Raw genomic sequence first — 15,811 nt, 5'->3', positions numbered from 1 at the left:
TTAACGTTAACGTTATAATGGAAAGCAAGCTTGTCGGCTTGTCAGCTAAAATCAGCGAATTGTGTTGTTAGCCTACAATGTTAGTTCAATGTGAATGCTAATACGGCTTAACGACCGGTATCTACCAGACCGAATAGCAACGCGGATTTTGGTGCCACTTAAATGCCTGCACTTCTCTCTGATGCTCCAAAACGGACGTTAGTGGTAACTGAAACATCGCCGCATGTCAAGCTAGTCAACACACTTGGCAGCAGGTAACGTTAGCCTATCGTTAAAATACTTACAGCTAAACGGTGTACAAGTTTGTCCGTATTTCACTGTAGAGGATTCCAACAACAGTCTGTAGCTGCTGTTGTCTGAAAAACAACACAGACTCAGCCGATCGCCTCGCCAGCCTCGTGGTGCATTCAAAGTTTTTATAAAATACCCTTTTCCAATACAGTCACCCTTTTCAGCCCTTGTGAGTTTGCAGGTATGTATTTAAAAGACACTTGTTTATTACAACAATAAAAAGAACAAATTTAAACTATGGACCTTTGGCAGTGAGGGTGGAGGGGAGTCTTTCGAACCACCCGAACCCCCCCCCCCAAACCCCGCCCCGTCTACGGGCCTGTAAGTACTGCTTTCGACGAGCGGATGAGGTTCAGGTGTTGTGATTGGATCAGCGCCAGGTGTGTGGAAGACCCAGGCCAGGCACACCCCCAAACCGACCACTGGGGGAGAGAAAGAAGGAGATGCACACACACACACACACACACACACACACACACACACACACACACACACACACACACACACACACACACACACACACACACACACACAGAATGGACAGAAAACAACAAGCATACTACAGATAAAGACAAACAAAACAAACACTCACATGATTCGTGACAATTTGGGGTTGTTTACTTATTTCTGAATATTGTGAGTGATGAATAACCGTTAGTATTAAAAATTATGAGAATAAGCTGTTATTGAAAGCTAGGAACAGGAAGTCCTTCTAACTTCATTTGACATTTTGACTTTTTTATGACAGGAGAGAGCACAGAGCCACAAACTGTTACCAAGGCCAAAGAACAAGGCTCCCAAAGGACAAGAGCATCCTGTGGAGTTTCCCACAATGCACATGGGGCTACGTTAGGTCACCACAGACCAGCAATAAGACACAACTCCCTGAGTATCTATTTACATTACTTTATTTTCTTGGAACAGATTTGCCGTCTGTTCTGACGTGCCGACAGTGTTGTTGTCATTACTTAAAATTCCTCATGCGGGAGACTGCAACTACGCACTATTGCTTTAATTTCACGTGTATTTCAATCAAAAAACCATAAAAAAAAAATAAATAAAAAAAAACAGGATTGAAAATAGATTTCTTTAATTAAGCTGCATGACCATTGAACTTCTCTGACATCGATGTTCACAAGACTGCACATTTGGTATGTTAGCACAGTGATTATTATAGACAAAAAGATTGCATTACAGTATTCAAAGACACCTTAGGGAAGGCAAAACATGTCTTTTCTTGTCAGACTAGGATGTCGGATAATGATAGGCTCACTCCTGAAACACTTGACAACTACTGCTACAATTTGGCATCAACTTTTTTCATTTTCCAGTAACTGCTTCAGCAGGGAAAGTCCCTGAAAGTAAACTCAACAGACAGATATGGCAAACATCCAACTAGTGATTTACAAGAAAATGAAAGTTTCTCTGTAAATGCTCCATTGGGACTTGGTGATGCAACAAATGGTGCAATAGGTCAGTCATAGAAGTTAATCTGATAGTATACATATGAAACATCAACACACATGGTTACTTTTATGTCAACACAAAAAGACCACAGTTGTCAACTTACTGAAGAGTAAGTGGGAAGAGAAAGTTGCTCTTTACAGACAAATGTGGTGGTATTAGCTTCACTGGAAGCAATGTTTTATTAGAGTGGTTTCACTCATCTTTCACATGGGAATAATGTAACAAAGGAAAATTGCATAATAACTCAAGTGTTTGTTCTTACTTTGGGTTTGGATGTGTTTGCTGTTTTTGCTAACAGAGGGTATAGATTTACCAGATTAACATGTAATCTAATCTAATGTAATGTGATCATACCGGCATTTGTGTGATAATCTTTTTCTTAACAAGTTTAAGTGACGTTTTCTGCTAAGGGTGCAGTGTCTTATCTTAACATGAAAGTGACAAACCAACCTATCTTGTAATTATGAGAAACTTTTTTGAGGAAATGAAAATTGCTGGTAAATTGTAATATATATATATATAGCATGAACATAAAGTATGTTGTTAATACAAGAAAAAAAGTTATTTTTAATTTAATTAATTTTTAATTTAATTATATAAGAACTGAGATTACTTTTCTTTACGGTTGCAGCAAAATGCTGCTGAAGAAATGTTGAAGCCACTTGAAGCAAAAGACAAAATGCTTTACTTTATTAACATTTAATCTTAACCACAAACTTTCCCGAACCTTAACCAATTGCTTTTCTTGTCTAAACCTAAATTGTAAATTGTAATTTCCCCACTGGGGATCAATAAAAAGCATGAATTCAATTAAATAAATTCACCATACACAGGACTCAGGATGCATAAAGCTGCCTTCGCTGTCAATGTCCTGCGCTTTGTACACCCAATGTCCACCAACGGCCTTCCCTTGACTTCCGTGCAGCATAAAAATATCATACTTTTTACACAGAAAACATTACTACTTAAGGGTCCAATGTGTAGGAATTTCTCCCATCTAGCGTTCATATATCGCAATCAACTCTCTCGCGCCACGCAGTTCAAAGTACGTATTACAGCTACGGTAGCCTTCACGTTTCAGAAAGCCGGTCTCTTTTCAATATCCTTTTTTTGGGCGAAGAAGAACACTCCTGTTCCTGAAATTTGGATTTTGAATACGTGTGGTCCTCCATGTTTCCTTCTTCAAACTTGCCGGGGCCGGGAAGCTACGATACCCATTAGCAGGATTAGCAGCACCTTTGAGTTTATCATGTGACAGCGAAATCGCGAAAGGTGGAGCAGTATGTCCTGTATGTCCCTTACCGGCTAACGTATTTCAAGATGGCGCATGAATATGGAGCGTCTACCCCAGTTCATGCAAACGCAAATGTAAAATTTCAAGCCAAAAAGAATACTTGGAATTGATGGTGGTGGTAAATATTCAAGAAAAAGGACAAGTTTGTGAACGGGCAACACAGATTTTGATAATGAACAACTAAACTAAACACATTACACACTGGACCTTTAACATCCAGGCAGCAATGGCGTTTCTTGCTAAACACTTTTGGCAAAACATTATTTTTAATAGATTGGTTAGGAATATGTAAAAAAAAAAAAAAAGTAGAGTAAAAAAGTAGAGTAAAAAAGTTCACACAACAGCACAGATAACAAATCTTACAGGGATCATCGGGGTTCATTTGCTTCTCTCAAGGTGTTCCTTAAGGAGCGGTATGGGATTCACAAGAATTAGGATTTTTCCTTTATAATATTTAAGATTATATATTTGGTTTTAGTTTTCTTGACAGTAGAGGGCACAGGAAACATGAAACAAAACAGGGGATGTTATGATCACATACTATACTTCATAGACTGCTCTTGAAACAAGGTGGGAAATGTCACAGTATTTAGTTTCACAACGGCCAGCAGAAAAATCAACTTATGGGAACTCAAACCTTTGAAAAACATTATCTTGAATTTACTTGACTCCATTGTTTGTGGTTTTTGGAAACCCCTATCTGCAAATGTCTGACTTCATGGTAAACCTGGACATTTGGACACAAGTGTGCAGACTACTTACTTCTCAGGGGATGTTTGTTTTGTGTAATGTTTACTATGATGTTTAAAGGGAACCACACTTGAGTTTAAGCATTAAGCATTGCCACATTTCATTTTGTCTAATCATTTAACTTACTGTGTGTAATATCTAATATAATACCAACATTAAACTATGGGGAGTACAATTGCATTTGCAGCTGAAAGAAGAAGCAGATTTTCTTGACAACTGAGTCAAAGAACAGTATTGTTTAGTTCAGTATGCAGTAAAACAAATGGAATTCTTTCTTCTTCTTTTTTTCTTTTTCTTCATGGTTTTCCAATACAGAGTACGTGAAACAGTAGAAATCCATTCCACAATGACATTGCAAGTCTATGGAATTCTTTATTTTTAATTTACTTAATTTTACTTAACTTAATTTTAAAGTCCACTATACAGTATCTCATTTGTGGCTGTTTTAATATCTCTGCTTTTTTCAGTGTGAACATGGGATTGTAATATCTTTTCCATATGACTTCCATAAAACAGCACTGAACACTTGTTTATCATATAATGCAAGATTTAAACTCTGTCCTTTTCACACTGACACTTTTGTCTTCAAAAGTATTTACAGTAGAAGCCAAAAATGTGCCAAAAAGCACATAAAAACTAAATCATGGTTTTATTCATTTTTAAGGATTTTCTGCAATACAAAGAATAAATTTGAGTAACAGAGTCTGAGCCATACGCCAAAATGATGATTATGTTTTCGTTTCGCAGCTTAAAATAAAGTAAACATCAGTGTAGATCAGTTGATCAGTGGTGTCAGGGTTAAATCCCTAACTGCTGGTATTTGTACCTAAATTAGAGAAGTGTTCTTTTGTTTGTGAGGTGGCCCGACAAACTGTTCCTGTTACCTTAGAATAAGCAGGTCAAAGTAGTGTTGGGAATTGAAATTTGATCTGCTAAATATATAAAAGAAAATAGTTGTTTTTTTTTGTATTCCTGTTGGGAGGAGGGTAAGGAAAGTAAGTTCATGATGACTTTTGAGTGGAATGACCAGGGGGCCAGAGGAGGAGGAGGTGGGGCTGGCAAAATGAAAAGTGAAACTGAGTGGACACTGCTCACAGCATAAAAGAGCAGCCAAACCAGACAGAGTCAGTCACCTCACCTAATTTGCCACTGCAGGTGCTGAAAGGAAGTACAGGCTCAGCCAATCAGCCTCCAGAGAGACGAAGAGACGACCTCGCCAGCTCAGCAACCAGACATGGCTCCGTGGGGTGACACCAAGCTCTTCTTCTGCATCCTCTTCATCACCTGCTGCTGCTGCACAGGTGAGTTTCCTTTCCAGGGATCCTCCCTGGATCATCATCAAACTGCAACAGTAATGCCTTTATCTTTCATCTTGTGAAATAAGTAATTTCTAAACCAATCTTTTTTTAACTGAAAAAGACAAAAGGATGTCATTTGTCTCTTAAAATCCACTTGGAACAGCTCCAAAAGGAAGCAGTGGTTTACAAAGTGAGCAGAAAAAAAAGTTTGCATTTAGAGTTTAGTTGTTTTTTAAGTCTGTGGAATTCACCTCACCTTAAAACTTACTCTCATCAATTTCTTTGAGTTCTTCTTATTTCTCCAGTATAAAATATAATAATTGTGTCTGAGAGAGGTTTATAGTTTGTTGTCTGTACAGCATATGACACCATCTATCATTAGAGTCTTAAACCAGATATGGAAATACCATGAAAAAAAACGTTCAGAGGACATAAAAGTAGCCGTAGCAGTAGTGGAATTACAATATGAAAAAACAGAATGGCATTATAGAGTAAATAAAGATAAAGTATAATGCATAAGATATGATATAAATTAAATATTAGTAACAATAACTGTCGGGTAAAGTAAATTAACCTCTTTAATACTGAAATCTGTGCAGCACTTAACAACAGGGAAATTAAAAAGGTCTTTAAATCATTTTGTTATGTCTGAATATGAGTTATCAGTGTGAAGGAGCAAAGTAAACATGTAACGCTGTGGTGAGGCCTTGCTGATGGTTTTCCCCGCTCCTACCTTTATATTAATAGGTGAAAGTTAACTGCTGGAAATCCCAGACAGGTGAAGTCAATGAGGCAACTTTTGTTGCAGCAAAGATGACACAGCATTGTGTGTGGGAGTGTTTAGGTGTGATGTGTGTGTATGTGTGTGTGTGTGCGTGTGTGTGTGTGTGTGTGTGTGTGTGTGTGTGTGTGTGTGTGTGTGTGTGTGTGTGTGTAGCTGCTACGGTTTTTTCACTAGAATTTTGATCATGTCAACATTCAAAGAGCTAGAAATCTTTTATATACTTCATTGCAAGAGTGCACAAGTTACATTTCCAGTAATCACGATTATTCATGATTTATCAAACTATTTTGAAATACAAAAAAAATAAGGTATTTTCAAAAGGAACACATGAAGAAAACTCTCTGTAGATCCTGGGAGATCCTGGCCTCCTGTTTCACGCGAGCCACTCCAAATAAATCCTACGTCACCTGAGACATATTTTAAAGTTTTAGCCAGTATTGTGTTCCTGGTATAAAACCTCACAGTTTAAAGTACAAGCCTGCCACACCCCATCATTCACCCACACACATCCAGAACAGCATAATAACCTCATAAACAAAAGAACTTGTGCATGCATGTTTTGCAGCAGATTTGCACTTAAGTGTTTGTTGGTGACTTATTTTGCACTTTATTCCCTGTGTTTAATTTTATGTTGTTTTTTTTTAAGTAAAATCCTGTAAGTGAATCAAGTTATGGCTTCAGTTGAACTGCAACTGAAATGTATGTGTGATTGCACTGTTTGAGTATGAAACTCTCTCTGGGCATCAAAAGGTGGTTGTTAACTAATCTGATCTTCTCTGTCTTTCAGTGACATTGGCGCAGATACCCATGGACTGCTGCCTGAGTGTCAGCAACAGACCAATTGAAAAATTTAGAGTTGTAGACTATCGTCAACAGATCAGAGGACATGGCTGCTCTATTGATGCCATGATGTAAGTTTAGGTTGTGCAAAGTGGGTGATGTTTTTTAATCAGTAGATGGGACACGCTGCAAGTTACCACATTCTCTTTCTGACTTTGGGGATTTGGTGTTCTTGCAGTTTTGTGACCAGACACGGCAAGAAACTCTGTGTGCCTGCTGACAAACAGTGGATCCAAGAGGTGGTGAAGCATGTGGACACCTTGAAGAAAATTTGCAAGAAACACCGCCACAAGGTAGCCTACTTTGTCTCTAGATGTTATGCTGCTCTGCAACCTAAAGGGCATGGTCTTTATATAATTGTTGTATTAAACTCAATGCTACAATCTAGCTCTCACTCTAAATTTCCACTTAAAAAACAGATTTGCTATGGCCTATAGCTCACCTGGTAGAGTGTGCACCCCCACGTAGGCTCCGTCTTTGCCAGCGGCAACTGACAACTGTAATGAATCCTTCATTGCATTAGTCATTTTAGTGTCAATTAGTAAGCTGCAAATGTTAACTGTTACATTACTTGTTACATTGCTTTCAAGGCAAGGCAAGGCAGCTTTATTTGTATAGCACATTTCAGCAACAGGGCAATTCAAAGTGCTTTACATGAAAACAGATTCAAAAATGAAAAACAGATTTACATGAAAACAGATTCAAAAATTAAAAACAGATAAAATACAAGAAAAAAAAAGAAGGTTACAGTGCAGTATAAGAAATTAAACATTAAAGAGCAGTTAAAACAGTTAAATATATAAAAGCAGATAAAATAACTTTCCTGGACTCAGTGATCCAGTTTTTGGAAAGCCAAAGCTTTTTGACCAACATGACAGATATCTCAAGCAGTCCGGTCCATATTTTCTAACCATCTCACCCACTATGGGTCCAGATGCATCGCACGGCTTTGAGGTTTCATTCCCCATATTTACAGAAGCTTTCCTTTTGTATACTCTTATCATTTTCGATGTGGTCGTCACCGCAAAGCTTAGTTCTTTTCTTCGGCAAACCTTGTAAAACCCGGTACAGCCCTGCAGACAAAAATCTCTTAATAGTCCAGAACGTGTTCTTAAACTATTTTATTTCTTCTGCAGTCTGTCTCTAAATAGTCAAGAACTCGCTCAGAGTGTTTATAGACTATTTTTTTCTTTTTAGGCCTTCTGCCTAAATTAGTTAGTTACTTCGACTAACTTTTTGACCAGCCCAACGTCTGTCTCTTCTGTCAACTATTGTCATGCCTGCATCAGAGAAATAATCAGAGATATGTCCGTTACTGCAAAAGAATGTCACCGGAATAATCATAAATTCAATTCTATTATTTGTTATAGGAATTTCTCGTTATATGTTTATATAGATTGTTATACAGTGTCAACAATGCTTATTTAAAGAAAGGCAACCTCAAAAAGATAGGTCTTCAGCCTTGATTTAAAAGAACTGAGAGTTGCGGTGGACCTGCAGTTTTCTGGGAGTTTGTTCCAGATATGTGGAGCATAAAAACTAAACACTGCTTCCCCCTGTTTAGTTCTGACTCTGGGGACAGCAAGCAGACCTGTCCCAGATGACCTGAGAGGTCTGGGTGGTTCATAGTGTAGTAGCAGATCAGAAATGTATTTCCGCCCTAAACTGTTTAGTGATTTATAAACCAGCAAAAGTATTTTGAAATCAATTCTTTGAGGCACTGGAAGCCAGTGTAGAGACTTCAGAACTGGAGTGATGTGATCCACTTTTTTGGTCTTAGTGAGGACTCGAGCAGCAGCGTTCTGAATCAGCTGCAGCTGTCTGATTGATTTTTTAGGGAGACCTGTAAAGACACCATTACAGTAGTCAAGTCTACTGAAGATAAAAGCATGGACAAGTTTTTCCAAATCCTGCTGAGACATAAGTCCTTTAACCCTTGATATATTCTTAAGGTGATAATAGGCTGACTTTGTAATTGTCTTAATGTGGCTGTTAAAATTCAGGTCTGAGTCCATGACTACACCAAGATTCCTGGCTTTGTCTGTTGTTTTTAACATTATCGTTTGAAGCTGAGTGCTGACTTTTAATCGTTCCTCCTTTGCTCCAAAAACAACCACCTCAGTTTTTTCATCATTTCATTTAAGAAAGTTCTGGCACATCCAGTCATTCATTTGTTCAATGCACTTAGTCAGTTGTTGTATTGGACTTTAGTTGTTGTTTCAGCCTTTAAAAAACTCCCAAACCTGCACACCTTCACCTCACAATAAATCTAAATCTAATATGATATCACAAATCCATTTACCAAAACTTCCATCTGTTTCAAGCCTCATTAAGTGTGTAATAGGCCATTGAAAAGTGAAACCGCAAACGCTCCCACTGGCTTTGAGTCATCAGGTTGTACAGACGCCAAAGCCCCCAGTAGCCTGTGTCTTATCACTCATCATCACTTTGGTGCCGGCACTTCAGTTTAAAGTACTGATGACATTATTGGCTTACGTTTCTTTTCTTTTTATTGAGTTGAAATTTGTATTTTTTAATACTCAAATCAGTGACATCACAGAGTATACAAAATACAATACAATACAATACACTTTAGTGTCTCCGAGGGGGAATTAATTTTGGGCACAATGATGCTGGATACATTAACAAACAGTGGATACAATCAGATTAAACAAATAAGACATACAAAAAATGTAGCAGTAGCACGGCCCGGGTCGCAGCAGAGCTATTTCAACAACCAGAACATAACCCCCCATCCCCACTCGTGACCAAGAGGGGGTATATGACAGTACATAGCAATAAAATAAACAATAAATAAAATTCAGGCAACATTTTTTTCTAAATATTTGTGTGTTTGCAGGTCAAACACTGCACTGGAGTGATGCATGAGTGAAGGGAGAGCGACACGTGACCCCTTCAGCAACAACAACAACAGAGCCGGAGTGAACCACTGCAAGTCAGCGGGGAGAAGGGGTGGATCGAACCAATAAATAAACAAATAATCATGGTGATTCCTAGGACTACGCGCTTTCTTTTTTTTACCATTATATTTTATAAAATTATTTTCAAGTCACAATGAATATAAAACATTTTGAAGGATTTTTATATATATATTTTTTAATATTTCTGTTTTAGAAGACCCGGGATTTCTGGAAGAAATATAAGAGTATAAAATATGAAAGTTGTAACTGAGTGTGTAACTAACTAAACTAACTCTGAACAACTAAAAAACTCAGGCAGGAGCCATTTGGTTTGTTGTATGAATTTATTTGATTGTTGTCCTTTTTCAAAATAAAGCCATAATTTTTCAAATCCTGCGCATATCTGTCTATGTCTTTCATGTTTTTCTTTTTGTTTTCCTATGAATCCTACCACTGCAGTGCACATTTTTGGTTTCAATTTTAGGTTTAGTTTGTTTAGGTTTACACTGAAACTATAGCATGATTTGTTTATTGGACAAAGTTTCAGTAATTTGTCTGGTGCCATGATAGAGTACAAACATACATATGTATGGATTGAAGGATAAATGACATAAACTATAAATTTTTGCAGGGTTTGATCATGCATGTGTTTTGTGTACATGAGCCATAATATGTAAAGGCAATTAGGACAGCACTCCAAATTAATACTTCTAAATGCAGCACAGATGTTTCGGGCATCTTGCATAAATGAGCATGAAACTGGAGTGCTGTCGTTATTGCCTTTATATATAATTGTGGCCCTGTTTACACAACAACGGGTGAAAACGACAAAATATTTTATCAGATGTGCCTTTCGTTTAGACGGCGACAGCGTTTTTGGGGCTTAAAAACGCAAAAAAGTGAAACCACCCTCCAGAGTGGAAATCTTAAAAACGCTCCACCGTCGCTTTCCCGTCTAAAGGGTAAAAACGCAAAAGTCTGCTCCGATCTGCTCACGGTGGCACCCCATATTTCGTTACATAAATCAGATTAAGATAGAGTGATTACTCGCCCATGGCCACTCCGCCGTTGGGTATCCACAGCCTGCCTATACTTGGTCCGATTGGCTTTCAGCTTTGATGATATCTGACTTTTACAGATAGTGTCTTTCTCGTGTGGATATGTCGTCCCTCCAGGTACAGGATACTGCTAAAGAAATTTGGTCCATATGTCTATATATTTTGACTGGCAGGACTCCCAGTCCACGCCATGTTGTGCCTTTGTAATCTAAGGTTGTTTGGAGCAATAACTCCACCTCCTCGTCTCTCCAGACAAAATTGTCAGCTTTTGTTGTTCGCTTCGTCATGTTTTGGTTTCGCACTACTAGGGAGAGAAGTAGAAGGAAGTTTTGTAACTGCATTGAAAAATTAATAAAAACGTTGTTAAAAAAGGTGGGTGAGTGAGAGGCAACAGGGATAGGACCCAAATGCATCATGCCATTCAATGATTTATTGTGACAATGAAGGTACAGTATATACAGGCAGGTACAGGTACAGGGTCGGACTCAGGCTAAAGTTCAGGTTTTTGGTGGCTTGGAAGCAAAGGTACAAAGCACATGACAACTTTGACAATCTAGCAAAGAGTGAGTGGAAAAGGGCCGGCTAAATATCAGCAGGAGAAGGCCTGGAGGGAAAGGGGTTATTGCATGGCAGGAGGGAGCGGCTGGATGTGGGAGTGAGCTGATGTGGCATGGCTTGACGGATGGAAATGTTTTGTCCAATACTTCGGTTTATGACCAAACCCTTATGTTCAGTGCTAATTAGCAGATGTAAGCATGCTAACACACTAAACTAACATAGTGATGGTAAGCATTACCTGCATCAGCATTAAGTGTACATTATGAGCATGTAAGCATGCAGACGTCAGCATAGGACTCGCTAACATGGCTGTATACTCTGGTTTTATTAGGGGAGCCCAAGGTGGATATTTAGGAAGCCCGTTTCCACTATTGTGATGAAAAAAAGATGAGAACATTTCTTGAAATGACTTAGCATTTCAAAGTAATGATTTATTATGTTTTGAGAAAGTTCCTTATTATTTTTGCGATACTAAGTCATTATTTCAAGACGATTTCTCATTATAATGACTTTAGCGTGATTTATGGTTCTGTGGAGGCTCCACGCAGAGCTTTCGCCATAGCCTACGTAAGTGGCCTGAAGTTCATACTTGCGCGTTGGTGTGTGCGTTGAGCCAGCATGTGTGTGTGTGGGGAGGGTGTGGTAGAGCGAGGGAGAAGTGAGAGAGTGACGGTGATTAGCTTCCGAGCGAGTATCGACTCTAGAGTCATAGTGAGAGAAACAAAGTGTCTCCCCTGTGCTTTCTGACCACGGTGGGAAATCTGTAGCAGGAAAAGTTAACCCTCTCCTTGATTTCATGTTGTTTATGGAGAGGGAGAACCAGGAAATGAGTAGGGGGAAATGCAACGCTGCCAAGACACGACGTGCGTCGCCGCGACGTGTTGTTACATTTTTCGAGAGGTGCATGTCAGGCTACGGTGTAAGGTCCGCCGTAGGTCCGTGTCTCCACGTACCTACCCACGTAGCAACGGCGTAGATTTTACGCAGAAGTATAAATCACGCTTTTCATCACAAGGCTAAGTTTTTATCTTATTCCTTTCATTTACTGGCAGAAATGGACTTCCATACAAATTGGCCCCCTTATCTGGAATCTTTGAGGAACTCCCAATAACCATTAGAGTCTTTTGTTTTACAGTAACGTCTGACTTTTGAAATAATCAACAGTTTACTCACACTTGTTCTAGCTACAATTTTTTTTTAAGATTCTTTTTTGGGCATTTTAGGCCTTTATTTTTTTGGACAGCTGAGGAGATGAAAGGGGAGAGAGAGGGGGAATGACATGCAGCAAAGGGCCAGAGGTCGGAGCCGAACCAGCGGCCGCTGCGTCGAGGAGCAAGCCTCTACATGTGGGTGTGCGCTCTATCAGGTGAGCTATCCAGGCACCCCTAACTACAATTTTATGCAGTGTTTTGACTTTGGATCCTTGCTATTTTCTATCACAAATAAATGAATAGGCCTATAAATGAAATAATTGTTATAAAAGATCTGGCAGATCCAGTTTGTCTGAGCTTTTGTAAAGCTGCTGAGTTGGTATCTTTTGTGAGCTTGCACAGCTCTCCTTTCATAGTAACTGAAAACCTTTACAAACTTACGTGCATGAGACGTTAAGTGGGTGTCTTTGTTGAGGTTCTGTATACACAACATACAGAAAAGGACAATAATACTCGGATTGTAAGATTAATTTAGAGAATGCACGTTATATTTGGAGGTAATGCCATCAGGAAGGCAAATGTGGGTTGAATGCCTTGTTCAAGTCAAAATAATTTCCATGACCTCGAGGTTCCCACCGTTACAATAGACCTAATACCAAATCTTTAATCTGAGAAGGTAAAAGGCAGTCACTCATTCACCTGTTAATGCTTTTAAAGTATTACATTTCACATTTTGGGGTGTTTGGCAGAGTCACTTGTCTACAGTTTATGTGCCTAAATGAATATCTAATGTCTGTTTATTCAAATTTCAAGTGCACAAGATAAATCCCAAAAAAAAGTGCCAGGAAATTAGAGGAAGCCGTCGAATGGAAATTGCCAGGAAACTATGTTGAGGGGGTTCATATGCAGGTAAAGGAATAAAGGACTGTCTGTTTATCACCTCTTTGATGGCAAGATGATAGCAGCACTATTGTAAACATTGCCTTAGTAGCCTACAGTAATATCCCCCTTGGCTTACTTATAATACAAACTGATGTAGCAGACCCCTATGAATGATGTAGTCTATATCCACAACGTTCCACTTCTGGGATTGCTCCATTGCCGTCGGAAATTCCGCCGGATTTCACTCTTTTCAGCCGGATGTCCGGTACCTTCCATTTGGTTTGTGTTGGAATTTTGAACTCCGGTGGATTTCTGAGGACTATGGTTAACTGCAGGGTAAATCCAGACAGCTAGCTAGACCAGGGGTCTTCAACATCTTTTAGGCCAGGGACCCCTAAGCTGAAAGACAGACTGAGTAGGGACCCCCTACTACATATATTGTATACAATTGAGTTGCATATTAAACTGGGCAGAATGGATGAAAACAAATGGATATTATTTATGCATCAAGTTTTAATGTTAAACATCCATCTGGAAAGCACAGTGACTCCTTAAGCACTAGGGGCCCCGGACCCCCTGTTGAAGATCTCTGAGCTAGACCATCTGTCCAGTCTGAGTTTTCTGTTGCACGACTAAAACAACTTTTGAACGTACACGTTCCACCTAAACAAGTTCCTTCCTGAGGCTGTTTTGCAGCAGCACCTTGGCTTTCCTGGTGCTTAGAAATGTCAATAAACCGGAGCATGTCTTTCTCCCATCGCGGAACGCTGTGTGGACTAGTCAGACCCTCCTCTGTAGCGATGGGGGAAGAAGGTCTGGCGAAACAAGATTATGAATCATTATGTTCAGAAGAATCTATGTAGTTCCTTGTTCCTTTGAATGCATGAAAAATAATGATCTGTGACTCAAACAGAATTCGCAGAACCGTGTGTAAAGGCAGATTGTGTAGTCTACCTCTGGACGTGTTTCGGCAGGAGGGATTCATAAAAATATTATCAGCAATATGACGCATGTTTTTGCAAAGTAAACATTTGTGGTAAAACCTGAACATTTTCAGATACACTACATGGCCAAAGGTACGTGGACACATGAAGACGTTAGAACCATAAGTGATAGTTGAACATGTTTTTCCAAAACCATAGGCTAACCCCTCTTGTGGCTTCTGCAGGGATTTGCTCCCATTCAAAAGCGTTCGTGAGGTCCAACACGGATATTAGCTGATAAGCAGGGCCACACGGAATCTATGGACACAGAATTTCGCAGAATGTTCTGTAGATTTTAATGACTGATGAATTAATGAATGAATGTTAACGCATCGTTGGCAGAAAAACAGTCCACTAAATTCTGCAGATTTTCATTCTGGATCACTTCTGAAAACTATTTTTTTTTAAATCAGAAGATTCCATTTGGGTCTGCTGATAAGGTCTGGCTCACAGTCAGATTTTCAGTTCATCCCAAAGGTGTTGGATGGGGTTGAGGTCAAGTCAAGTTCTTCCACACCAAACTGAGAAAACCATTTCTTTATGGACCTGGCTTTTTGCACGGTGGAATTATCATGTTTAAACAGGAAAGGTTCTTACCCAAACTGGATATGGACAGTAGTGTCCATATATTATTGGCTATATAATGTATATTGAAGGATTATATTATCTACTATTGTGAAAGTTCTACATCTTAGACCAATAACATTTGTACACAACCAACTGGATAATATAAACAAAATGCATTTCTATCAAGCTTAAAATTAGTGTTTTTGCAGTTCCTTAAAAGGTGCTGTAGGTAGGATTATGAAGATCCAGGACTTTGAACCCAAAATTTGAACATCGACAACTTCTCAGTCCCTCCCCACTTTCCGCTAAAGCCCAAAACGGTCTCCTAAGCCTCCCCCCCCCCCCACAAGGGAGAGCTGTGCACGATACAGCGCGTGTGAAGAGGGGGGGAAGGGGAGGAAACCTATCTGCAGCTCGTGCGAGGGAAAGGGGCAGGGAAGGACGCTATGAAATGCGAAATTAGACACCCCCCCCCCGGCCCTGATTGGTGCATCTGAACAGGGAGCGGTGGATTTTTGCAAATAGCACTAAAGGCTGTCTGGTGGTGCCAGAGGAGCTGGATTGTTTTTTTTAAATGACCTGCTTCATATAGTTCTACTGGAACATAGGGTCAGTTTCAGCAAATATGACAGAAAGTTAGTTTTATAAGGCTTACCTACTGCACCTTTAAAAGTTAAAGGGGGGAAATGATAGTTGGTTACCTGTCCATACAGCAGGTAGACTTACCTGACAGCAGCCAAATGATTAAAACTTAGACTGAGCTGGCATTAAATTACCATCTAGGCTTTCGTAAGTGAACAGGTGAATGAACAGGTGATACCTTAAACGTAACCTCTTGAGCCCTGAGTTCCTTTAGAATGTGTCTTTTAAATTAGAAAGAACCATTTTCCCACACTAAATTAACTATTATATATGCCATATTGCATTTTATATAACTGCTGATCTTGCTAATGCAGGCAACATGATG

The 15,811-nt window shown here is 39.3% G+C and overlaps 1 protein-coding gene across 1 annotated transcript; it reads left to right on the top strand.

Moving 5' to 3' along the window:
• The first annotated feature begins 4,918 nt into the window (after nt 1-4,918).
• LOC144518626 (monocyte chemotactic protein 1B-like) lies at nt 4,919-10,041 on the top strand. Its single transcript, XM_078251434.1, has 4 exons — nt 4,919-5,103; nt 6,672-6,795; nt 6,903-7,017; nt 9,585-10,041. The coding sequence occupies exons 1-4, from the start codon at nt 5,037-5,039 to the stop codon at nt 9,615-9,617; spliced, it is 339 nt and encodes a 112-aa protein (XP_078107560.1). The 5' UTR covers nt 4,919-5,036; the 3' UTR covers nt 9,618-10,041.
• Nucleotides 10,042-15,811: the final 5,770 nt, after the last annotated feature.

Source organism: Sander vitreus, chromosome 5 (assembly GCF_031162955.1).
Source record: "Sander vitreus isolate 19-12246 chromosome 5, sanVit1, whole genome shotgun sequence".
NCBI lineage: Eukaryota > Metazoa > Chordata > Actinopteri > Perciformes > Percidae > Sander > Sander vitreus.
The sequence above is the reverse complement of the archived record's forward strand: the minus strand, read 5'-3'. Positions and strand labels throughout refer to the sequence as shown.

What these genes read in the sequence shown, in the direction of transcription:
- LOC144518626 (XM_078251434.1), top strand. Translation starts at nt 5,037, where the DNA reads ATGGCTCCGTGGGGTGACACCAAGCTCTTCTTCTGCATCCTCTTCATC. An exon ending in CACCTGCTGCTGCTGCACAG is followed by an intron (nt 5,104 to 6,671) that starts GTGAGTTTCCTT and finishes TCTGTCTTTCAG; the next exon opens with TGACATTGGCGCAGATACCC. An exon ending in GCAAGAAACACCGCCACAAG is followed by an intron (nt 7,018 to 9,584) that starts GTAGCCTACTTT and finishes GTGTGTTTGCAG; the next exon opens with GTCAAACACTGCACTGGAGT.